This window comes from Nerophis lumbriciformis, linkage group LG28 (genome assembly GCF_033978685.3).
Source record: "Nerophis lumbriciformis linkage group LG28, RoL_Nlum_v2.1, whole genome shotgun sequence".
Classification (NCBI taxonomy): domain Eukaryota; kingdom Metazoa; phylum Chordata; class Actinopteri; order Syngnathiformes; family Syngnathidae; genus Nerophis; species Nerophis lumbriciformis.
Window position 1 is genome coordinate 34,794,459 of NC_084575.2, and position 25,256 is coordinate 34,819,714.

The 25,256-nt window shown below is 42.9% G+C and overlaps 2 protein-coding genes across 4 annotated transcripts in view; both read left to right on the forward strand.

Annotated features, from left to right (window-relative positions):
• The window catches only part of LOC133571077 (receptor-type tyrosine-protein phosphatase-like N), a 53,739-nt gene extending 39,740 nt beyond the window's left edge, over window positions 1–13,999 (forward strand). For all 3 annotated transcript variants that reach the window (XM_061924121.1, XM_061924120.1, XM_061924122.2), the window contains exons 13-22: window positions 1,523–1,795; window positions 1,873–2,020; window positions 2,085–2,158; window positions 5,052–5,129; window positions 5,208–5,327; window positions 8,730–8,896; window positions 9,150–9,203; window positions 9,279–9,343; window positions 9,417–9,490; window positions 13,227–13,999. In XM_061924121.1, the coding sequence (XP_061780105.1) occupies window positions 1,523–1,795; window positions 1,873–2,020; window positions 2,085–2,158; window positions 5,052–5,129; window positions 5,208–5,327; window positions 8,730–8,896; window positions 9,150–9,203; window positions 9,279–9,343; window positions 9,417–9,490; window positions 13,227–13,298 (1,125 nt within the window). In that variant the 3' untranslated portion in view covers window positions 13,299–13,999. The remainder of the gene's footprint in view (window positions 1–1,522; window positions 1,796–1,872; window positions 2,021–2,084; window positions 2,159–5,051; window positions 5,130–5,207; window positions 5,328–8,729; window positions 8,897–9,149; window positions 9,204–9,278; window positions 9,344–9,416; window positions 9,491–13,226) is intronic.
• A 2,022-nt stretch (window positions 14,000–16,021) lies between these two features.
• The window catches only part of nhej1 (nonhomologous end-joining factor 1), a 61,608-nt gene continuing 52,373 nt past the window's right edge, over window positions 16,022–25,256 (forward strand). Inside the window, exons 1-2 of the mRNA XM_061923493.2 lie at window positions 16,022–16,088; window positions 19,318–19,535. Coding sequence (XP_061779477.1) covers window positions 19,350–19,535 — 186 coding nt within the window. The 5' untranslated portion in view covers window positions 16,022–16,088; window positions 19,318–19,349. The remainder of the gene's footprint in view (window positions 16,089–19,317; window positions 19,536–25,256) is intronic.

A 25,256-nucleotide genomic window follows, 5' to 3' on the forward strand; every position in this document is an offset into this window, starting at 1 on the left:
TTTTGATGATTTGAAGTGGCAACAAATGAAAATCCAAAATTCCGTGTGTCACAAAATTAGAATATTACTTAAGGCTAATACAAAAAAGGGATTTTTAGAAATGTTGGCCAACTGAAAAGTATGAAAATGAAAAATATGAGCATGTACAATACTCAATACTTGGTTGGAGCTCCTTTTGCCTCAATTACTGCGTTAATGCGGCGTGGCATGGAGTCGATGAGTTTCTGGCACTGCTCAGGTGTTATGAGAGCCCAGGTTGCTCTGATAGTGGCCTTCAACTCTTCTGCGTTTTTGGGTCTGGCATTCTGCATCTTCCTTTTCACAATACCCCACAGATTTTCTATGGGGCTAAGGTCAGGGGAGTTGGCGGGCCAATTTAGAACAGAAATACCATGGTCCGTAAACCAGGCACGGGTAGATTTTGGAACTTGAAATCTCCATCTCCATAGAGCAGGTCAGCAGCAGGAAGCATGAAGTGCTCTAAAACTTGCTGGTAGACGGCTGCGTTGACCCTGGATCTCAGGAAACAGAGTGGACCGACACCAGCAGATGACATGGCACCCCAAACCATCACCCAACCATGCAAATTTTGCATTTCCTTTGGAAATCGAGGTCCCAGAGTCTGGAGGAAGACAGGAGAGGCACAGGATCCACGTTGCCTGAAGTCTAGTGTAAAGTTTCCACCATCAGTGATGGTTTGGGGTGCCATGTCATCTGCTGGTGTCGGTCCACTCTGTTTCCTGAGATCCAGGGTCAACGCAGCCGTCTACCAGCAAGTTTTAGAGCACTTCATGCTTCCTGCTGCTGACCTGCTCTATGGAGATGGAGATTTCAAGTTCCAACAGGACTTGGCGCCTGCACACAGCGCAAAATCTACCCGTGCCTGGTTTACGGACCATGGTATTTCTGTTCTAAATTGGCCCGCCAACTCCCCTGACCTTAGCCTCATAGAAAATCTGTGGGGTATTGTGAAAAGGAAGATGCAGAATGCCAGACCCAAAAACGCAGAAGAGTTGAAGGCCACTATCAGAGCAACCTGGGCTCTCATAACACCTGAGCAGTGCCAGAAACTCATCGACTCCATGCCACGCCGCATTAACGCAGTAATTGAGGCAAAAGGAGCTCCAACCAAGTATTGAGTATTGTACATGCTCATATTTTTCATTTTCATACTTTTCAGTTGGCCAACATTTCTAAAAATCCCTTTTTTGTATTAGCCTTAAGTAATATTCTAATTTTGTGACACACGGAATTTTGGATTTTCATTTGTTGCCACTTCAAATCATCAAAATTAAATGAAATAAACATTTGAATGCATCAGTCTGTGTGCAATGAATAAATATAATGTACAAGTTACACCTTTTGAATGCAATTACTGAAATAAATCAAGTTTTTCAAAATATTCTAATTTACTGGCTTTTACCTGTAAGTACTCAAGCCAATCCGGCTAGGGAGCAGACCCAGAAATCAGGGTTTCAACGTAAAAAGTTAACTCCAAAAAAATGCATACCTGGCTCACCAGGACCTGTGTCGCCAGCATATGGCCTCCAAAGGTGCTTTTGGGCGCCTGGAAGCTGCCGCCCTGGGTGCAGTGGGAGGGGCGAGCGGAGGAGGAGCATCCGGCGCAGGGCGAGGCGCAGGAGCAGTGGGGGGCATCGACTCAAGAGTGAGCAGCGTGTCTTCTCAGTTCAGCGACGGAGCTCAGCCCAGTCCGAGCTCCCACAGCAGCACGCCATCATGGTGCGAGGAGCCGGCGCAGGCCAACATGGACATCTCCACCGGTCACATGATTTTGGTCAGTGTCCTTTTCAATGTTGTGTCCAATAATCAGCTTAACAGTAACGACTCCCATTTTGTTTTTTTTAAAACAAGGCCTACATGGAGGACCACCTGAGGAACAAAGATCGTCTCTTTAAGGAATGGGAAGCTCTGTGTTCCTACCAGGCGGAGCCCAGCAGCGTGACCGTGGCTCAGACTGACCCCAACGTCAAGAAGAACCGCTTTCACGACTCTCTGCCCTGTGAGTGACTCAGGCTGGTCCGAACGGTGACATGGTGAATGTTTCATACCTTTTCTTCTTCAAGATGATCATGCCAGGGTGAAGCTCAAAGCGGAAATCAACCCTTCTCGGTCTGACTACATCAACGCCAGCACTATAGTAAGCCCCTCCTACTTAACTGGTGTAGCGTCTAATTATTTACTATTCCAAAACCTTTGACTTCAAATGTGTCCAAAGTGCGGCATGGGGGCTACTTCCAACCCGCAGCTTATTCTAAAAACAAAATCCTATAATTATTAATAAGATATAGTAATGGATATATGGAGAGACTCTTTGCATTTTTCATACTCTGAATCAGTGGTCTCCAACTTTATTTAAAGTTAAGTTAAAGTAGCAATGATTGTCACACACACACTAGGTGTGGCAACATTTGTCTTCTGCATTCGACCCATCCCCTTGTTCACCCCCCTGGGAGGTGAGGGGAGCAGTGAGCAGCAACGGTGGCCGCGCCCGGGAATCATTTTTGGTGATTTAACCCCCAATTCCAACCCTTGGTGCTGAGTGCCAAGCAGGGAGGTAATGGCTCCCATTTTTATAGTCTTTGGTATGACTCGGCCGGGGTTTGAACTCACAACCTACCAATCTCAGGGCGGGTATTACCCAAGAGCCCTGGTTTCACCCCATACTATATACTGTATATATATATATATATATAGTATGGGGTATATATATATATATGTATGTGTATGTATGTATGTGTATGTATGTATGTATGTATATATATGTATATATATATATATATATGTATGTATATATATGTATATATATATATGTATGTATATATATGTATATATATATACATATATATATATGTATATATATATATGTATGTATATATATATATATATATATGACATGTATATGTGTATATATATATACATGTGTATATATAGACATATATATATGTATATATATATATATATATATATATATATATGTATATATAGACATGTCTATATAGACATGTATATATAGACATGTATATATATATATATATATATATATATATATATATGTATATATAGACATGTATATATAGACATGTATATATATATATATATGTATATATAGACATGTATATATAGACATGTATATATATATATATATATATATATGTATATATATATATATGTATATATATATATATGTATATATATATGTATATGTATATATATATATGTATATATATATGTATATATATATTTATATATGTATATATATATATATACATATATATATATGTATATATATAGATATGTATATATGTCTTAATAAGGTTATCCAAAAAATAGTGCTCGATACCGTAGTAGAGCGCAATATATGTATGTGTGGGGGAAAAAAAATCACAAGACTATTTCATCTCTACAGGCCTGTTTCATGAGGGGGGTACCCTCAATCGTCAGGAAATCTCCTGACGATTGAGGGTACCCCCCTCATGAAACAGGCCTGTAGAGATGAAATAGTCTTGTGATTTTTTTTTTCCCCCACACATACATAGATATGTATATATATATATGTATATATATATGTATGTATATATATATATATATATATATATATATATATATGTATATATATATATGCATATATATATATATATATATATATATGTATATATATATATATATATATATATATATATATATATATATATATATATATATATATATATATATATATATATATATATATATATATATGTATATACATATATATATGTATATATAGGAGGTGTGTCCAAACTTTTGGCCTGTAGAGTGTGTGTGTGTATGTGTGTGTGTGCGTTTTGTAGAAAGTCCTAAAAATGTCATACATATTTAAAGTGAAGTGAATTATATTTATATAGTGCTTGAAACCCATTAGCTAGGTCTTTAAGCTACATTTAAAGCAGTGTAGGTGGTACTGGGAGCAGGTGGGTAAAGTGTCTTGCTCAAGGACACAGCGGCAGTGACTAGGATGGCAGAAGCGGGGATCGAACCTGGAACCCTCAAGTTGCTGGCACGGCCGCTCTACCAGCCGAGCCACGCCGCCTCAGAGACAAAGACAACGCTTTTTGTTCTTGGTTATTGTTTTGTCTTTGTGCCTTCTGCTGGTTTTCCCATTGTTGCTGTTGTTTTTTTTTGTTATTTGGGTTTTTTTTTTCGCACTGTGCAAGGGACCAGTGACCAACAAGTCACAGGCCACTGACGGCTTCTGGGCCGCATTTTGGGCAGCCCTGCTTTATTAGTTTTTTGTCGGGGCTTAAAGCGCGTGGCACTGAGAGAAAACTCCATTTGGCTCGTTAGTTACCCGTTTGGGAGGAGCGACGGTGGTTGAGTGGAGTGTTATTAGACGTTGGATGCTGGCGTTACGGTGGAACATGCTTCCAGCTGCAGGTCACGGGTGAGCAAAAACTTAGGAGAGGCAAGGAAAACTAAGGCAAGGCAAGGCAGTTGGGAGAAGACTCCGGGTCCCACTATGCAAATCTAACCGCCTTAAATTATCAGTTGTCCCAGCCTCCATTAAGCTGACCAACAATGTGCAATAGAATTTTAATACATAGGTTAGCACTTTTTTAGCACATAGCACTTTAGCACATAGCACTTTAGAACTAAGCACTTTAGCACACAGCACTTTATCCATGAGCTCTAGTGCAATGCACATTGGTACTTTATCTTTGTCTCCATACTGTAGATTTTATGCCTCCATCAAAGTGCCACCTATGTCTATCAAGCTCCATGTTCTGATGTTTAAATGTTAGTTTTATGGTTGTGGTTGTGTCTGTGCTTGTGTTTTTGTTCTGTTGTTTTTGGGTATGTTAAGAAAGCAATGATGCACTGTGCCCAAGACAAATTTCCCCGCGGGGACAATAAAGTTGAACCTTGAACCTTGAACCTTGAGTTGCACCAAAAGGCACACCACGAACTACAAATTTACCAGAAACTTTCCACCCTTTGCAACCTTAGTTGTGAGCAGTTTTTTCTCAGCCCATCCTCTTCTTCACTCAACCTAGATCGAGCACGACCCTCGCATGCCGGCCTACATCGCCACCCAGGGGCCCCTGTCACATACCATCTCTGACTTCTGGCAGGTCGGTGGCAGACACGCGTTGTAGTCCTCGTCAGCGGTGACTGAATGTTGCTCCAACATACCATGCCTTGTTGTGCAGATGGTGTGGGAGAGCGGCTGCACGGTGATCGTCATGATGACGGCTCTGGTGGAGGAAGGAGAAAAACAATGCGACCGCTACTGGCCCGACGAAGGCTCCTCTCTGTACCACATCTACGAGGCCAGTTCCAAAGCTGCATGTCGTACCTCACAGCTTTTTGATTGGTTGTTTGAGACTTTTATTAGTAGATTGCACAGTACAGTACATATTCCGTACAATTGACCACTAAATGGTAACACCCCAATAAGTTTTTCACACTTGTTTAAGTTGGGGTCCACGTAAATCAATTCATGGTACAGATATATACTATCATCATAATACAGTCATCACACAAGTTCATCATCAGAGTATATACATTGAATTATTTACATTATTTACAATCCGGGGGGTGGGATGTGGAGGGTTTGGTTGATATCAGCACTTCAGTCATCAACAATTGCATCTTCAGAGAAATGGACATTGAAACAGTGTAGGTCTGACTTGGTAGGATATGTACAGCAAGTAGTGGAGAGACCAGAAAGCATAAGAACAAGTATATACATTTGGTTATTTACATTTGATTATTTACATGGACAGAATTTCTAGGCGCAGTCAAGACGTTGAGGGGATCTGGTTTGGTGGCTGCAGGATTAGGTCTCTGCTTTTTGCAGATGATGTGGTCCTGATGGCTTCATCTGGCCAGGATCTTCAGCTCTCACTGGATCGGTTCGCAGCCGAGTGTGAAGCGACTGGGATGAGAATCAGCACCTCCAAGTCCGAGTCCATGGTTCTCGCCCGGAAAAGGGTGGAGTGCCATCTCCGGGTTGGGGAGGAGATCTTGCCCCAAGTGGAGGAGTTCAAGTACCTCGGAGTCTTGTTCACGAGTGAGGGAAGAGTGGATGGTGAGATCGACAGGCGTCTTCAGTAATGCGGACGCTGTATCGATCCGTTGTGGTGAAGAAGGAGCTGAGCCGGAAGGCAAAGCTCTCAATTTACCGGTCGATCTACGTTCCCATCCTCACCTATGGTCATGAGCTTTGGGTTATGACCGAAAGGAGAAGATCACGGGTACAAGTGGCCGAAATGAGTTTCCTCCGCCGGGTGGCGGGTCTCTCCCTTAGAGATAGGGTGAGAAGCTCTGCCATCCGGGAGGAGCTCAAAGTAAAGCCGCTGCTCCTCCACATGGAGAGGAGCCAGATGAGATGGTTCGGGCATCTGGTCAGGACCGGTAGGAGGCCGCGGGGAAGACCCAGGACACGTTGGGAAGACTATGTCTCCCGGCTGGCCTGGGAACGCCTCGGGGTCCCACAGGAAGAGCTGGACCAAGTGGCTGGGGAAAGGGAAGTCTGGGCTTCCCTACTTAGGCTGCTGCCCCCGCGACCCGACCTCGGATAAGCAGAAGAAGATGGATGGATGGATGGATATTTACAATCCGGGGAGGTGGGATGTGGAAGGGGGAGGGTGTTAGTTTAGGGTTGAAGTTGCCTGGAGGTGTTCTTTTAGTGCGGTTTTGAAGGAGGATAGAGATGCCCTTTCTTTTACACCTGTTGGGAGTGCATTCCACATTGATGTGGCATAGAAGGAGAATGAGTTAAGACCTTTGTTAGATGGGAATCTGGGTTTAACGTGGTTAGTGGAGCTCATACTTGCCAACCTTGAGACCTCCGATTTCGGGAGGTGGGGGGTGGGGCGGGGGGCGTGGTTGGGGGCGTGGTTAAGATATATATAAGAAATACTTGACTTTCAGTGAATTCTAGCTATATATATGTATATATATATATATATATATATAATATATATATATATATATATAAATAAAAGAAATACTTGAATTTCAGTGTTCATTTATTTACACATATACACACACATAACACTCATCTACTCATTGTTGAGTTAAGAGTTGAATTGTCCATCCTTGTTCTATTCTCTGTCACTATTTCAGAACACACACATTATACAAATATACATTATAAAATCAATAAGAAAACGGGAGCTCTAATTTGGGAGTCTGAATTAGGATCAGAAGTTCCTATATAAACATTGCGCACTCACGTCGCCTTTTTGTATTGATTACTGCAGCTGTGCACTGGATTCATTCACAAATACAAACTACAACTCACAAACACTTTAGAGTTAGGCTCCACCAACAGAATGTGTACTTTAACTTATAAAGATCACATGGATATTATTCAGTGAGTTGATTCACCAAAACTAACCTGTTATACAGGAGGAAAAAGCACACAGGACGTTTCAATTGTTCACAGACTGGTCGCGCTCATCAGAATGACAAGACACTTCCGGTCTGCAGGTGATAGCATTCAATTGGGGAGAAACGCCCTACTGCCCCCTACTGACCAATGTGAATACTGATAAATGTGTAATGACAGCTCCAAAAACGAATTCAAACCACAAAATAAAATAAATAAATCAACACAAAAATGTGACACATTATGGGTGGGTCACATATGCATGTACAGTAGATGGCAGTATTGTCCTGTTTAAAAGAGTCACAACATTGCTGTTTACGGCGGACGAACTGCTTTACGGTAGACGGAAACTTGACTGCTGTTGTTGTGTGTTGTTACCGCGCTGGGAGGACGTTAATGAAACTGCCTAACAATAAACCCACATAAGAAACCAAGAACTCGCCCTCCATCATTAGCTGTTTATATTGTGGGGAAGCGGACGTGTGAACAGGCTGTCAACACGTCACTCAGGTCCGCATGGAGCTGGAGGGGGCGTGGCCTCCAGCTCCGCCTGAATTTCGGGAGATTTTCGGGAGAAAATTTGTCCCGGGAGGTTTTCGGGAGAGGCGCTGAATTTCGGGAGTCTCCCGGAAAATCCGGAAGGGTTGGCAAGTATGGTGGAGCTCCCCCTGGTGTTGTGGTTATGGCGGTCATTTACGTTAAGGAAGTAGTTTGACATGTACTTCGGTATCAGGGAGGTGTAGCGGATTTTATAGACTAAGCTCAGTGCAAGTTGTTTTACTCTGTCCTCCACCCTGAGCCAGCCCACTTTGGAGAAGTGGGTAGGAGTGAGGTGGGATCTGGGGTGGAGGTCTAGAAGTAATCTGACTAGCTCGTTCTGGGATGTTTGGAGTCTAGATTTGAGGGTTTTGGAGGTGCTAGGGTACCAGGAGGTGCATGCGTAATCGAAAAAGGGTTGAATGAGAGTTCCCGCTAGAATCTTCATGGTGCTTTTGTTGACCAGAGAGGAGATTCTGTAGAGAAACCTTGTTCGTTGGTTGACCTTTTTGATGACCTTGGTTGCCATTTTATCACAGGAAAGATTAGCCTCTAGAATGGAACCTAGGTAGGTGACCTCATCCTTCCTGGTGATAACAATGTCACCCACTTTTATAGTGAAGTCATTGACTTTCTTAAGGTTGATGTATGGATAGCTTGTTGTCAGCGAGCCAGGTGCAAGTTCTACAGAGTTCAGCTCTGAGGATTTTCTCCACCTGTGACTTGTCCTTGTCTGATACCAGCAAGGCCGAGTCATCCGCAAAACAGGAACAATTAACGACGACGTCTTTATCTGCAGGTGAACCTGGTGTCCGAGCACATCTGGTGCAAGGACTTCCTGGTGAGAAGCTTTTACCTGAAGAACGTTCAGACGCAAGAGACACGGACCCTCACTCAGTTCCACTTCCTGAGCTGGCCGGCTCACGGCATACCCACGTCCACGCGCCCCCTACTGGACTTCCGCAGGTACAACTCGATTGAGAGCGAATTGAATGAGGGTGGAATGAAAGAAGCCTCCTGTGCACTGCTTTCATGTTGAACATGTCTGTCTGTGTCATTCTTGTGGTCTGCAGCTAGTAGTCTGGCTCCAGTTGCATAGTCACAAAAATGATCATGGACTGATGTGGCTGCAGCAAGAGCCGCATCACTGCAAAAAACCGTTGTTGTGTCCTCGTGACGTGGCCTGCTTTCACGTACTGTCCCACTTGTCTGTCCTCAGGAAGGTGAACAAGTGCTACCGAGGACGCTCCTGCCCCATCATCGTCCACTGCAGGTTTGCCATGACAAGTTCAGGATCCCTCACAGCGGGAGGCCTACATAAAAGTCTGTTCGCTCCTTGTCTCCATAGTAACGGAACAGGCCGGACTGGGACGTACATCCTGATTGACATGGTTCTGAATCGCATGGCCAAAGGTGGGCGTTCACCTTTGAAATGTTTTTTTTTCCCCTTCCACAAAGTCACGGCTGGTGTTTTCTGCCGGCGCAGGTGTGAAAGAAATCGACATCGCTGCCACACTGGAGCACGTTCGTGACCAGAGGCCTGGAATGGTTCGCACCAAGGTAAACATACAGTATAGTTTGCAGGATTTTTCAGGCTTTTTGGTGATTCCACCAGCCGGAAATTGAGGTAGGTTTTTGTTTTTTGTTTTTTTTTAAACATTGCTTCAGCTTGTGTCTTTATGAAGGTGTTATCAATGTTTTAAGTGTCTTTTAGAGATGCGCGGTTTGCGGGCACAACCGCGGAGTCCGCGGATTATCCGCGGATCGGGCGGATGAAATTAAAAAAAATTAGATTTTATCCGCGGGTCGGGTCGGGTCCATCCATCCATCCATCCATCCATCCATGGATGGATGGGTCGGGTCGGGTCGGGTCGGGTCGGGTGGTTGAAATAAAAAAAAATTTGATTTTAAATAGATTCAGGCGGGTGGCAGTTAAACCAATTGGGAAATATATATACATAGTTAAATGTTGTTACCCACATACGAAAAACGAGCAGGCACCTGCAGCATATGCCACAACAGAAGAAGAAAAAAAAAAGAGATGGACACTTTTACGGAGCGGAGAAGGGACGCCTCGCCGGGGTCCGGGACCGAGGCCCCTTCCCCCGAGAGGGCCCCACCGGGAGCCGTAGCTGAGGTGATCCGCGAGAAGGGCCCGACGCACGTCCAGGGTCACCACCGCGCCCACCGCGCCGACACCCCGCCTCGTCCGCCTTCGCCGCGGCCAGCGTCACGCGCAGCAGGTAAGCAGCTTACCTGCCCGCCACCCCCGTGGCCGGGGGCTCGTAACAGGGGTCACTCCGCGCGCTCCGCCCGCGCAGCTTACCTGCCCGCCACCCCTGTTGCCGGGGGCGCGTAACAGGGGTCACTCCGCGCGCAGTGCGCTCACGAAAGGGGTGGGGCTCACCCTGGTTGATGTAGACAGCAGGACGGTGGCCATGGAAGTCGGAACCCGCTAAGGAGTGTGTAACAACCCACCTGCCGAATCAACTAGCCCTGAAAATGGATGGCGCTGGAGCGTCGGGCCCATACCGGGCCGTCGCCGGCAGCGAGACGTGCTTGGACGTGCGCTCAGCGCGGCTCCCATATGATTGCGCACTGGTGTGCGTCTGGGTCGTGACAGCGTGGCACGCGAATGTCTGTGCTGCATCGGATCAGTCTCCTTTCTTTAACAGGCAAAAGCTTTATAACCTCACCTACTCAGTGGCCTAGTGGTTAGAGTGTCCGCCCTGAGATCGGTAGGTTGTGAGTTCAAACCCCGGCCGAGTCATACCAAAGACTATAAAAATGGGACCCATTACCTCCCTGCTTGGCACTCAGCATCAAGGGTTGGAATTGGGGGTTAAATCACCAAAATGATTCCCGGGCGCGGCCACCGCTGCTGCCCACTGCTCCCCTCACCTCCCAGGGGGTGATCAAGGGTGATGGGTCAAATGCAGAGAATAATCTCGCCACACCTAGTGTGTGTGTGACAATCATTGGTACTTTAACTTTAACTTTAACTTTAATGCCTTGCATCGTCTATATTAGATATATAACAACGGGCGGGTGCGGGCGGGTGCAGTTCTGATCAAATGTTAGCTCGGGTGGATGGCGGATGGTTGACGACTTTCTGATGCGGTTGCGGATGAAATAATTGCCTATCCACGCATCTCTAGTGTCTTTAGAACTGATCACTGAAAGCACACAATTGTAATACATCTTAAAAAATATGCCTTCCTTGCACCCAACTGTGTGCATAGTTTGGAAAAAATATTGATGTTTTACTAACTTTATTATTACTTTACCCTTTGTGATGTACTCAAGTGTGTTTGTTTTAATAACCTTTCCTATCTGGAACAGTTGTTGGTCCCATTTATCCACTCAGACATATGCAACATCCTTTGTTTGTTTTACAAAAATCTTTAAAGAAGTCAGACTCAGATCATTCCAACAAAAAGCTCCATCTTAAGAACCTTTCTCCTATCCTCAATACATTTAAATTCTATGTTTTACTGTCGAAAAAGGCTTGTCGATGATAGACTTTCATTTATGTTCCAAACATTGCTTTGTCAACATTGGGGACTTGCAGATATTATTGTTTGTAAATGAGACAAAAAGAGTTTAGGCCCGGGGGTGGATGAGATCCGCCCGGAGTTCCTTAAGGCTCTGGATGCTGTGGGGCTGTCTTGGTTGACAAGACTCTGCAGCATCGCGTGGACATCTGGGGCGGTATCACTGGATTGGCAGACCGGGGTGGTGGTTCCTCTCTTTAAGAAGGGGAACCTGAGGTTGTGTTCTAACTATCGTGGGATCACACTCCTCAGCCTTCCCGGTAAGGTCTATTCAGGTGTACTGGAGAGGAGGCTACGCCGGATAGTCGACCCTCGGATTCAGGAGGAACAGTGTGGTTTTCGTCCTGGTCGTGGAACTGTGGATCAGCTCTATACTCTGGGCAGGGTCCTTGAGGGTGCATGGGAGTTTGCCCAACCAGTCTACATGTGTTTTGTGGACTTGGAGAAGGCATTCGACCGTGTCCCTCGGGAAGTCCTGTGGGGAGTGCTCAGAGAGTATTAGGTATCGGACTGTCTGATTGTGGCGGTCCGCTCCCTGTATGATCAGTGCCAGAGCTTGGTCCGCATTGCCGGCAGTAAGTCAGACCCGTTTCCAGTGAGGGTTGGACTCCGCCAAGGCTGCCCTTTGTCACCCATTCTGTTCATAACTTTTATGGACAGAATTTCTAGGTGCAGTCAAGGCGTTGAGGGGATCTGGTTTGGTGGCTGCAGGATTAGGTCTCTGCTTTTTGCAGATGATGTGGTCCTGATGGCTTCATCTGGCCAGGATCTTCAGCTCTCGCTGGATCGGTTCGCAGCCGAGTGTGAAGCGACTGGGATGAGAATCAGCACCTCCAAGTCCGAGTCCATGGTTCTCGCCCGGAAGAGGGTGGAGTGCCATCTCCGGGTTGGGGAGGAGATCTTGCCCCAAGTGGAGGAGTTCAAGTACCTCGGAGTCTTGTTCCCGAGTGAGGGAAGAGTGGATGGTGAGATCGACAGGCGGATCGATGCGGCGTCTTCAGTAATGCGGACGCTGTATCGATCCGTTGTGGTGAAGAAGGAGCTGAGCCGGAAGGCAAAGCTCTCAATTTACCGGTCGATCTACGTTCCCATCCTCACCTATGGTCATGAGCTTTGGGTTATGACCGAAAGGACAAGATCACGGGTACAAGCGGCCCAAATGAGTTTCCTCCGCCGGGTGGCGGGGCTCTCCCTTAGAGATAGGGTGAGAAGCTCTGCCATCCGGGGGGAGCTCAAAGTAAAGCCGCTGCTCCTCCACATCGAGAGGAGCCAGATGAGGTGGTTCGGGCATCTGGTTAGGATGCCACCCGATCGCCTCCCTCGGGAGGTGTTTAGGGCACGTCCGACCGGTAGGAGGCCACGGGGAAGACCCAGGACACGTTGGGAAGACTATGTCTCCCGGCTGGCCTGGGAACGCCTCGGGATCCACCGGGAGGAGCTGGATGAAGTGGCTGGGGAGAGGGAAGTCTGGGCTTCCCTGCTTAGGCTGCTGCCCCCGCGACCCGACCTCGGATAAGCGGAAGAAGATGGATGGATGGATGGATGGATGTTACTGCTTCCTGGTTTGTCCACACAAGAAACAACTGGATTGCTTAAAATGATAGAAAGTGTGAAGGACAATCGCAAGAATTAGACAAAGTTGCGAGTCCGCGCATAATTTAGGGGGATTGCTTGAACATTCCCAATTCCTGGAGGGTCTTTGTGATGCAGTCTGTGACAAAACCATGACTTTCCTGTTTTAGGACCAGTTTGAATTTGCCCTGACTGCTGTTGCCGAGGAGGTCAACGCCATTATTAAAGCTCTGCCTCAGTGAAGCTGGACCACCCTCATGCCTGATGACCTCTGGACTGCCTTTTGCCTTCAACATTAACAGTGATGTCACAACAATGAAACATTTAAAAAATCTTTGAAACATTTGGAAAGGATTTGCACAGACGTCTGTTACTGATGTAATTGTTTTATGGGATAACAGCTGCTGTAACGCTCTTGTTACATACATGCATTTTCATTGTAGAATGCTAAATGAGTTACGTCCCTAACTTTCCCCTGTCATCTGGTAGCATATAAATGAAAAATGAGGTTTCACTTGTACCTGTGCAAATCCATTCTAAAGATACTGCGGCGGTTTTCTTGTGGGAACTTTTAAGCAGATACATTTCAGCTTGTGCTCGTGTGGTTTGTCGTTAATTGTGCTGGTAAATACATGTGTTTTTGTCTCAGGAAGTGTATGTTTGAGTCAAAGCTTGAAAAATGACTTCTACTTCATCCTATACAGCATACTTGCCAACCCTCCCGAATTTTCCGGGAGACTCCCGAAATTCAGCGCCTCTCCCGAAAATCTCCCGGGACAAATATTCTCCCGAAAATCTCCCGGTTTTTAGCCGGAGCTGGAGGGGGCGTGGCCTCGGGACGAGTACAACAGGGTGACAAGAACTAAATCATCCAGACTAGAGACAAATTGTATTACTATGTTTATCTTACCTACAAATAAATATATTTTTTAATTAAAAAAAACTAACTAAATACATTTTTACTATATTTTGCTAAAAACATCAAAATTAATTGTATTTTTATTTGTATTTTTTCTGACTCCTTATTACATCCAGCCATAGAATTATACATTTAAATAAAAATGTTTGAAATAATTAATTTTAAATGATCATAATAATTAATTTGAAATGACCATATCTAATTATTAAAATAATTGCTTGTTTATCAACAACTTTAGCATTTTATTCATTACATTTTGAAGCTCTCAGAAGCCAAGTTATGTTATACTAATATTTATTTATGCAAGTTCGAAGTATCAATTATCTAAACACAGTTTTGTTTGCATATTTTCAGGATATATATATATATATATATATATGTCTTAATAAGGTTATCCAAAAAATAGTGCTCGATACCGTAGTAGAGCGCAATATATGTATGTGTGGGGAAAAAAATCACAAGACTATTTCATCTCTACAGGCCTGTTTCATGAGGGGGGGTTCCCTCAATCATCAGGAGATTTTAATGGGAGCATTCACATACCATGGTTTATATAGGGCACAGAGTGGGTGGGTACAGGCTGGCGTAGGGGCGTGGTGATTGGCTCATGTGTTACCTAGGAGGTGTTTCCGTCTGTGGCGGCATGCTGTTACAATTTCGCTGCGCTTGTTGAGGGATGACAGGTCTGGACGGTAAATAATAAACAGTTTCTCTTTCAAGCATAGGTTGCATCTTTTATTACCACTATTGTAAGGTGTGCTGGATGCAAGAATTTGCCATGTTATTGAATATTCAACAAAACAATTGCAAATGAGCCGTCGACCCCCAGACAGAGCGACTCCAAAACCAACAAAGGATGTAACTGCCGAAAGAAACCTGATTGCCCTCTCAACGGGGGGTGCTTACAAACATCAGTTGTCTACCAATCTAAGGTAACACGCAAGGACATTAACACATCCGACACATATGTAGGATTAACCGAGGGAGAGTTCAAAACCAGATGGAACAATCACAAGGCTTCTTTCAGGAACCAAAACCTGCGGAATACCACAGAACTCAGCAAACACATTTGGGACCTCAAAGACAATAATGTTGAATATTCAATAACATGGCAAATTCTTGCATCCAGCACACCTTACAATAGTGGTAATAAAAGATGCAACCTATGCTTGAAAGAGAAACTGTTTATTATTTACCGTCCAGACCTGTCATCCCTCAACAAGCGCAGCGAAATTGTAACAGCATGCCGCCACAGACGGAAACACCTCCTAGGTAACACATGAGCCAATCACCACGCCCCTACGCCAGCCTGTACCCACCCACTCTGTGCCCTATATAAACCATGGTATGTGAATGCTCCCATTAAAATCTCCTGATGATTGAGGGAACTCCCCCTCATGAAACAGGCCTGTAGAGATGAAATAGTCTTGTGATTTTTTTTCCCCACACATACATATATATATATATATATATATATATATAATTCTATATATATATATATATATATATATAATTCTATATATATATATATATATATATATATATATATATATATATATATATATATATATATATAATTCTAATTCTAGCTATCAATATACTCCTCCCCTCTTAACCACGCCCCCAACCACGCCCCCACCCCCACCTCCCGAAATCGGAGGTCTCAAGGTTGGCAAGTATGCTATACAGTAAAGTTAAGATAATATATTGGTGGTGATCTCCTGCTGGCGGTTAACTTCCCTCACATGACTGACATCTGCAAAAAAATAAAAATGTTCTATGTGTGCCATTAAGATGTTTTTCTGTCACTGGTATTGTCATGTATCTTACGCAACTTCTAAAATGAAAAAAAAAAATTAAGAAATATTCAATGAGAAACAACTATTTTGTAACTGTGAAATTATAAATAAATATTTTCGTGTTTCAGTACTGCAACCAGTTTGTTTGCCTTTGTTTGTGCCATCAGATGATATAATGTATATTATTTGGAATATTGTAACGTGAGAAAGGAAACGCTAAATGAAAGCGGAACCTTCAAATCACAGTCTTGTTTCCCGTCGGTGTCGGAAGCCTCGCTTGTCAACAAACTGCCGCTGCCGGACCGGATGCTAATGTAAGTACACTTTCTCATTATTCTAAGCAATGTTTCCCTTTTATTTGCAAGACCAAAACTCCTTAAATTGATTTTTGTTGAAAATCCAACCCGAATCGAGGTTTTAATGTGTGCTGTTACAAACGAATGTTTGCTGAACAAGACAATTGTGTTGGAACACACCACATTTCCCTGATAGTTGACTCATTTTCCTTCAAACGTTCAAGTAGGTATTTAAACTAGGTATGTATTCAAACCAGGTATGTATTTAAACCAGGTATGTATTTAAATCAGGTTATGAACACTTCTGCGTTTCATCGTGTAAACCCGGAAGCGACTGTCCCTGCTGTATGGTGGCCGACAAGGACAAACGCGCAGTAACGTCCAAACGCCATCCATCTGCTTCCGCTTATCCGATGTCGGGTCGCGGGGGCAGCAGCCTAAGCAGAGAAGCCCAGACTTTCCTCTCCCCAGCCACTTGGTCCAGCTCCTCCCGGGGGATCCCGAGGCGTTCCCAGGCCAGCCGGGAGACATAGTCTTCCCAACGTGTCCTGGGTCTTCCCCGTGGCCTCCTACCGGTCGGACGTGCCCTAAACACCTCCCTAGGGAGGCGTTCGGGTGGCATCCTGACCAGATGCTCGAACCACCTCATCTGGCTCCTCTCCATGTGGAGGAGCAGCGTTTTTACTTTGAGCTCCTCCCGGCTTCTCACCCTATCTCTAAGGGAGAGCCCCGCCACCCGGCGGAAGAAACTCATTTGGGCCGCTTGTACCCGTGATCTTGTCCTTTCGGTCATAACCCAAAGCTCATGACCATAGGTGAGGATGGGAACGTAGATCGACCGGTAAATTGAGAGCTTTGCCTTCCGGCTCAGCTCCTTCTTCACCACAACGGATCGATACAGCGTCCGCATTACTGAAGACGCCGCACCGATCCGCCTGTCGATCTCACGATCCACTCTTCCCTCACTCGTGAACAAGACTCCAAGGTACTTGAACTCCTCCACTTGGGGCAAGATCTCCTCCCCAACCCGGAGATAGCACTCCACCCTTTTCCGGGCGAGAACCATGGACTCGGACTTGGAGGTGCTGATTCTCATCCCAGTCGCTTCACACTCGGCTGCGAACCGATCCAGTGAGAGCTGAAGATCCTGGCCAGATGAAGCCATCAGGACCACATCATCTGCAAAAAGCAGAGACCTAATCCTGCAGCCACCAAACCAGATACCCTCAATGCCCTGACTGCGCCTAGAAATTCTGTCCATAAAGGTTATGAACAGAATCAGTGACAAAGGGCAGCCCTGGCGGAGTCCAACCCTCACTGGAAACGGGTCCGACTTACTGCCGGCAATGCGGACCAAGCTCTGACACTGATTATACAGGGAGCGAACCGCCACAATAAGACAGTCCGTTACCCCATACTCTCTGAGCACTCCCCACAGGACTTCCCGAGGGACACGGTCGAATGCCTTCTCCAAGTCCACAAAGCACATGTAGACTGGTTGAGCAAACTCCCATGCACCCTCAAGGACCCTGCCGAGAGTATAGAGCTGGTCCACAGTTCCACGACCAGGACGAAAACCACACTGTTCCTCCTGAATCCGAGGTTCGACTATCCGGCGTAGCCTCCTCTCCAGTACACCTGAATAGACCTTACCGGGAAGGCTGAGGAGTGTGATCCCACGATAGTTGGAACACACCCTCCGGTTCCCCTTCTTAAAGAGAGGAACCACCACCCCGGTCTGCCAATCCAGAGGCTAGTTATGAAATGGCAAAAAATAAAATAAGTTTCCTTAAAAATGAAAGCCACACGCTTGATCTGTCCGCGTTGCACGAGCCCTTACATTAGGTTGTTGTCATGCCAGAGCTGTATTTACGACTCTGTGTCGCTCCCAAGAGGACAGTGGTGCATCAGTCCATCATGTTGTTTTAATGAACATGATGTATGCATGAATTATGATACAATCAAACAAGTAACCAATAATAATTAATGTTATTTCTTGTAAGGATTGATGATGATACAAACAAGTAAACAACGTTTGCAAACACCAATGACTTTGAATAGTCACACTGCTTCATTTTCTATGCCCCATTCAGTTAATGATAACTGCTGCTTCAACGTTAGGCTTAGCTTTTGGCAGATTTTCCGTTTATTTCCGACAGACAGCGTTTGGTGACCTCAAACAACAAGGCTATGGATTGATTCACACTGGTGTTCGCCTTTTGAAGCGTACTGGAAAAACTGGAAAATTGATCTTGAAAGTCCTTAAAAAGTGCTTGAATCTGGCCGTGGTGTACGAAGCCTGCATTTATTTTGTATGGTTATTGGGTAAAGGCAATATACTATAGACCTTCATACTTGTCCCGTGCTCAAGTCTTCTCCCGACACAGTGTTTCAACTGTTGCGTAGCAACCAATTAGGCTACTTGTTAACCTCAAGTTTAGTATTCATAGAAAACAGCCATACTTGCGCCGGAATAATGGACAAATGGCTAAAAAGAGTAAATCCCCCCCGTCCCCGGAGAGACATCATGGGTGTCTACCAGGAGGCCTACAATGGAGGATGCCCCTGCCGGTGACAGCAACCCAGGTTTCTCTTCCTCGGATCAAGACCAAGGTTTCTCTTCCTTGGATCAGGACCCAGGTTTCTTTCCCTTGGATCAGGACCCAGGTTTCTCTTCCTTGGATCAGGACCCAGGTTTCTCTTCCTTGGATCAGGACCCAGGTTTCTCTTCCTTGGATCATGACCCAGATTTCTCTTCCTCGGATCAAGACCCAGGTTTCTCTTCTTTGGATCAGGACCCAGGTTTCTCTTCCTTGGATCAGGACCCAGGTTTCTTTCCCTTGGATCAGGACCCAGGTTTCTCTTCCTTGGATCAGGACCCAGGTTTCTTTCCCTTGGATCAGGACCCAGGTTTCTTTCCCTTGGATCAGGACCCAGGTTTCTCTTCCTTGGATCAGGACCCAGGTTTCTCTTCCTTGGATCAGGGTGCAAGCAGTAGGGCTCGCGCTACAATTGATGCTAGCCAAGTTACTAGCATGGCCACTGACAGTGACCGTGAGTATGATGCAGAGCTAGGATGCCAGTATAGTACATAAATACTTCCATTGAGAATTGTGTTTTATGTGATATTCAAAGACACAAAGAATATTGGAAACCCAAAGCACTTTCAACTTTTTTGCTGTTGCTTCTTGATGTTTGTTTTTTGTAATTAATTCTGTCGTCAATTCTCTCCGTCCCAAAACTGCAGCCTGAGACGCCGCTCATCGAGTGTGTTTGGGGATGGAGCCCCACGGAGTGTCCCGTGATGTTCTCCTGGAACGTCCCTGGCTTCCTGTCAGCATCAATGGCTGCCGTCTGCTCGCCAAGAGTTGGTTTGGGGAGACCAGTTGCAGCATCCTGCTGACGGACCTCCATTGTGTGTGGGAGGAGACCATGCACTCAGCAGCCATCCAGAAGCGAGCGCAGGTGCGAGTGCGATGAGTTCATGACCGTGTGTAAATTAGTGGTGTGAATGTTTAGTCACCTCACATTTTGATTCAGTTAGGAGGCCTACAATCTTATTTCATTTTTGATTATCATTGCAGATTTGTAACCTTAAGATTTAAACAATGCTTTTACAAAAACATGTGCCTTAGCACCATGAATGGAAGGACCTGAGATTATATTGTGAATAAATAACAAATGGCTGCCAATGTCCCATCGGTAAATTTAAAAATTAACACATTTTGGTTACCATTGCCCTGTGACCTATGCCTACCCTCATCACAGGTCAAGTACAATGGCCTGCAGAAAATTAAAATGGCACACTCTCATCCTTCTAATGCAGGGGTCGGCAACCAAAACTGTTGAAAAATAAAATAAAAAAATCTGTATGGAGGCGCACAAAATTAAAAGTCTTACATAAGTGTTATAATGAAGGCAACACATGGTGTACATGTCTATATTAATTATATTAGCCTACTATCAAAATGACATTAAAAGTCTTATATAAGTGTTATAATGAAGGCAACACATGATGTAAGTGTCTATATTAGTTATATTAGCCTACTATCAAAATGACATTAAAAGTCTTTGTTATAATGAAGGAAACACATGATGTAAGTGTCTATATTAGTTATATTAGCCTACTATCAAAATGACATTAAAAGTCTTATATAAGTGTCATAATGAAGGCAACACATGGTGTACATGTCTATATTAATTATATTAGCCTACTATCAAAATGACATTAAAAGTCTTATATAAGTGTTATAATGAAGGCAACACATGGTGTAAGTGTCTATGTTAGTTATATTAGCCTACTATCAAAATTACTTTAAAAGTCTTATATAAGTGTTATAATGAAGGCAACACATGGTGTACATGTCTATATTAGCTATATTAGCCTACTATCAAAATGACATTAAAAGTCTTATATAAGTGTTATAATGAAGGCAACACATGGTGTAAGTGTCTATATTAGTTATATTAGCCTACTATCAAAATGACTTTAAAAGTCTTATATAAGTGTTATAATGAAGACAACACATGATGTAAGTGTCTATATTAGTTATATTAGCCTACTATCAAAATGACTTTAAAAGTCTTATATAAGTGTTATAATGAAGACAACACATGATGTAAGTGTCTATATTAGTTATATTAGCCTACTATCAAAATGACTTTAAAAGTCTTATATAAGTGTTATAATGAAGACAACACATGATGTAAGTGTCTATATTAGTTATATTAGCCTACTATCAAAATGACATTAAAAGTCTTATATAAGTGTTATAATGAAGACAACACATGATGTAAGTGTCTATATTAGCTATGTTAGCCTGCTATCAAAACGACTTTAAAAGTCTTATATAAGTGTTATAATGAAGGCAACACATGGTGTACATTAGCTATATTAGCCCATCCATCCATTTTCTACCGCTTAGGGGGTCGCTGGAGCCTATCCCTAGTTGTATTAGCCTACTATCAAAATTACTTTAAAAGTCTTATATAAGTGTTATAATGAAGACAACACATGGTGTACATGTCTATATTAGCCTACTATCAAAATTACTTTGTGTTGCAGGCTGTCGCAAATTTAGTTGACAGAAATGTTAAAATGTAATATTTATTCTACACATTTGTACAACATTGGAAAACATTAGTAAACCTTCTCAGAAGGTTAGATAACTCCTGGAAATGACCGTCTTAGAATGACCAAAGGTATAGATGTGTGTGTCCAAGTTAGAGGCTTTCTTCTTCTAATGGATTTATTACCATCGTTGCAAGCTGGGTAACCTTTGCTATGGTCTATAATGGCACACAAACAACTATCAGAAATGCAGCCAATAATACATACAGATAAAGTGTCATGAGACATGCAAATATAAATTAAAATACACAGAGGACATAAGTAAAGGAAATTAAATGAGCTCAAATATACCTACTAACGACTCCGAGTCATAATGATGCAATATGTACTTACAGCTAGCCTAAATAGCATGTTAGCATCGATTAGCTTGCCAAATATGCTTGATTAGCACTCCAACAAGCCAATAACATCAACAAAACTCATATTTGTGCATCCACGCACAGCATAAAAGGTTTGGTGTACAAAATGAGACAAAGGCCTGGCATAAAACACGCCTTTCTGTGGCAGCGTCGGAGAAAGTAAACAAACTACAGTGAGTTCAAGGACGGCCCAAATTAGTAGGACAAAACGGCGCTTGCCAAATCCTCTCATCAGTGAAGCACGTTGAATATAAACAGTGGGAGTTCTAACAATTAGGGAGGTTTGTCTTACAGAAACCATATTAAAACAAAAACAAAAATTTCCCCTCATCTTTTTCAATTTTCATACATTTTTGGAAAAGCTCCAGGGAGCCACTAAGGCGGCGCTAGAGAGCCACGGGTTGCCAAGCCCCGTTCTAATGCTGAAGTCAAGGCAACATTTAGTTAAAAGGCATTTTTTTCATTTTTAATTATTTATTTCAGGCAATGACATAAAAAAGTACACAGTTGACAACACATAATAATATAAATTAATATAGTGCAAAAGGTAATGTATAGTATGTAATGCATGATTGTCCAGTTTTGCCTGAAAGGGAGTGGGAAGTAGATCATTTATTTAATCCCACCACCAGTTCTCCATTCAGTGATTATTCACATGAGTTTCACTCTTACTTTGTTCAAGGATTATAATACACATGTTGTATCATAGTGGCATTACCACAGGTAACTATAATTATTACACTGTAACAATCATTTGAGTTCACGACTTTACGAGTGTTGTAAACTCCCTCTTAACCCTTTCATGAAACGTTCTCCTTTTTTTCTCTTCCCGCTGATTCCATTGTCACCAAAAGCACATTCAATTGATCATTAAACGGTAGCCATTCATCACATTTCCCCCATCCGCCATCACATTCCTGTCTGTCACACTCCGTAGACATTGTGTCTTTTATCTCAGAATTTATCGTCCCAGACGAAGGGCCTCGAACCCCTTACTTCAGAATTTTTCGTCCCAGACGAAAGGCCTCGAACCTGTTACTCGTTTAGGCGACGACCAATGACCCAGGGTGAGCTACACCCAACTATTAGTTTATTCGTCAATGAAACTGCCCGTCACAGTAGTCGAGACACAATGACGCAAGTTGACCACTTATTTACAGCTTTTTATGTAATGGCGGACAAGGGAAAAATGCAATCAATCCATCAAAATGTCCACTCTGTGTCTGGGGTACAAACAGTGTTTGACTTTAAGGCTGCAGCTAACGATTATTTTTCTATCGATTAATCTATAGATTATTTTTTTGATTAATCGGTTAATCTATAGATTATTTTTTCGATTAATCTATAGATTATTTTTCCATTTACCGATTTTTTTATTTATTTAAAATGAAGATGAAAAAATAAATGTAGGCCAGTTTTTTCAAAAGGCATGGCTTTTATTTACAAAAAAAAAAGTATGGCCACTCAGTCAACATGACAAAATATTCTGTAACAATGTAAACATTTAACAAAATTAAAAGTAGCTTATTTGCTTTTAATGTGCAAATATAAAAGTAAACATCCAGTGCAAATCTTAATATTCTGCAATAGTATAAGCATTTCAAAAGTAAAAGTATTGCTTATTTTGCTTTAAAATGTGCAAAAATAAAAATAAACATCCAATTCAAAAAAGTGCAAAACGGAAATATTCTGTAACAACAGTGTACACATTTCAACAAAAGTAAAAGTATTGCTTATTTGCTAAAATGTGCAAAAATAAAGATAAACATCCAATACAAAAAAGTGCAAAACGAAATATTCTGTAACAACAGTGTAAACATTTCAACAAAAGTAAAACTTTTGCTTATTTTGCTTAATAACACAACAATGATAGTATGATTGAAGTGAAAGTTAATTGTTCGTTTGTACATAGTATACGTAATTGTTAATGTTGTAAAAGGTATTTGCACAACTAATTAACGTTAGCGTTAAAGAGGAGCGCGTCTTTGTAAACACTGAACAGGCACGCCAAACGCTCCTCTCAGAGCGAAACGGTGCTTTAGTTTATGAATTTACAACGCAGATACAAATGACACATTCATGTTTTTGTGTAATGATGACAACGTATACTCACGCGGACGATTGACTAGTTGATGTGATGGCAAGAACGCTGCCGTTGTGCTGCTATGATAGGCCATTTCCGCTCGACACAGTGTGCATACAACAACATTATTAGCAGAGGTGGGTAGAGTAGCCAGAAATTGTACTCAAGTAAGAGTACTGTTACTTTAGAGATTTATTACTCAAGTAAAAGTAAGGAGTAGTCACCCAAATATTTACTTGAGTAAAAGTAAAAAGTATGTTGTGAAAAAACTACTCAAGTACTGAGTAACATACACACACATATCATATATATATATATATATATATATATATATATATATATATATATATATATATATATATATATATATATATGTATATGTGTGTGTGTATACACACACACACACACACACACACACACACACACACACACATATATATATATATATATATATATATATATATATATATATATATATATATATATATACATACATTGATATATACAGTATATAATTTATATTTATTTATTTTGCCGTTTTTGTTTACATGTTAAAGGTGTTTTAATAATTATACATGCATGTTTAACATATAGATTCCTTTCTTTCATGAAGACAAGAATATAAGTTGGTGTATTACCTGATTCTGATGACTTGCATTGATTGTAATCAGGAAGCAGTGCTGGTAACGTCCACGTTTTCAAATGGAGGAGAAAAAAAGTTCCTCCTTTCTGTCTAATACCACATGAAAGTGGTTGTTATTTGGCATCTTATTTGTCCACCTTCCATATTCGTTTTTATACCCTTTACAAGAAATACATTGGCGGCAAACTCCGTAGCTTGCTAGCTTGTTTGCGCTGGCTTTCGGAGACTCTTATTTTGAAAGCGCAGGCGCGATGGAGCGGGACTTTTATTGTGAAGACAGGAACTGTGCAGTCAGTCTTTACGGTTGAAATAAAAAAAGGGTCTTTTTTTCCTTCACACTTTTGATTGATTGATTGGAACTTTTATTAGTAGATTGCACAGTACAGTACATATTCCGTACAATTGACCACTAAATGGTAACACCCGAAGTTAGCTCGGAGCCAGTCAGGTCATGTGACCCCTGGCTCGGTTTGATTGGTCCAACGTCACCAGTGACTGCATCTGATTGGTGGAACGAAGTGAAACGTCACCAGTAAGGCAGGCACTTTGAAGGTCTGTCTGACAGACCAAAACAAACAAAGCGTGCATTAACAGATCGATAAAAATTAGTAGCGAGTAGTGAGCTGAATGTAGATAAAAGTAGCGGAGTAAAAGTAGCGTTTCTTCTTAGGCCGTTTATTGAAATACTCCCACACTTTTGACGACTTTTGGCGTGCTTTTTTCCCCTCGCTCGCACCGCTCGCATCGTCTGCTTTGCGCTCCGCCATGACGGTAGTGTGACGTAAATATGCGACGCATCGACGAACAAAAACGTCCTCGACGTATTTACGTAACCGATGACGTCGACTACGTCGACGCGTCGTTTCAGCCCTATTTGACTTACATACTTCAAGACAGACTCCTAAAGCAGATTTTAGAAAAAGGCTCTGCTCACCTTGTTTTATGTTTGGCCACTCGTGAGTCTGTCCAG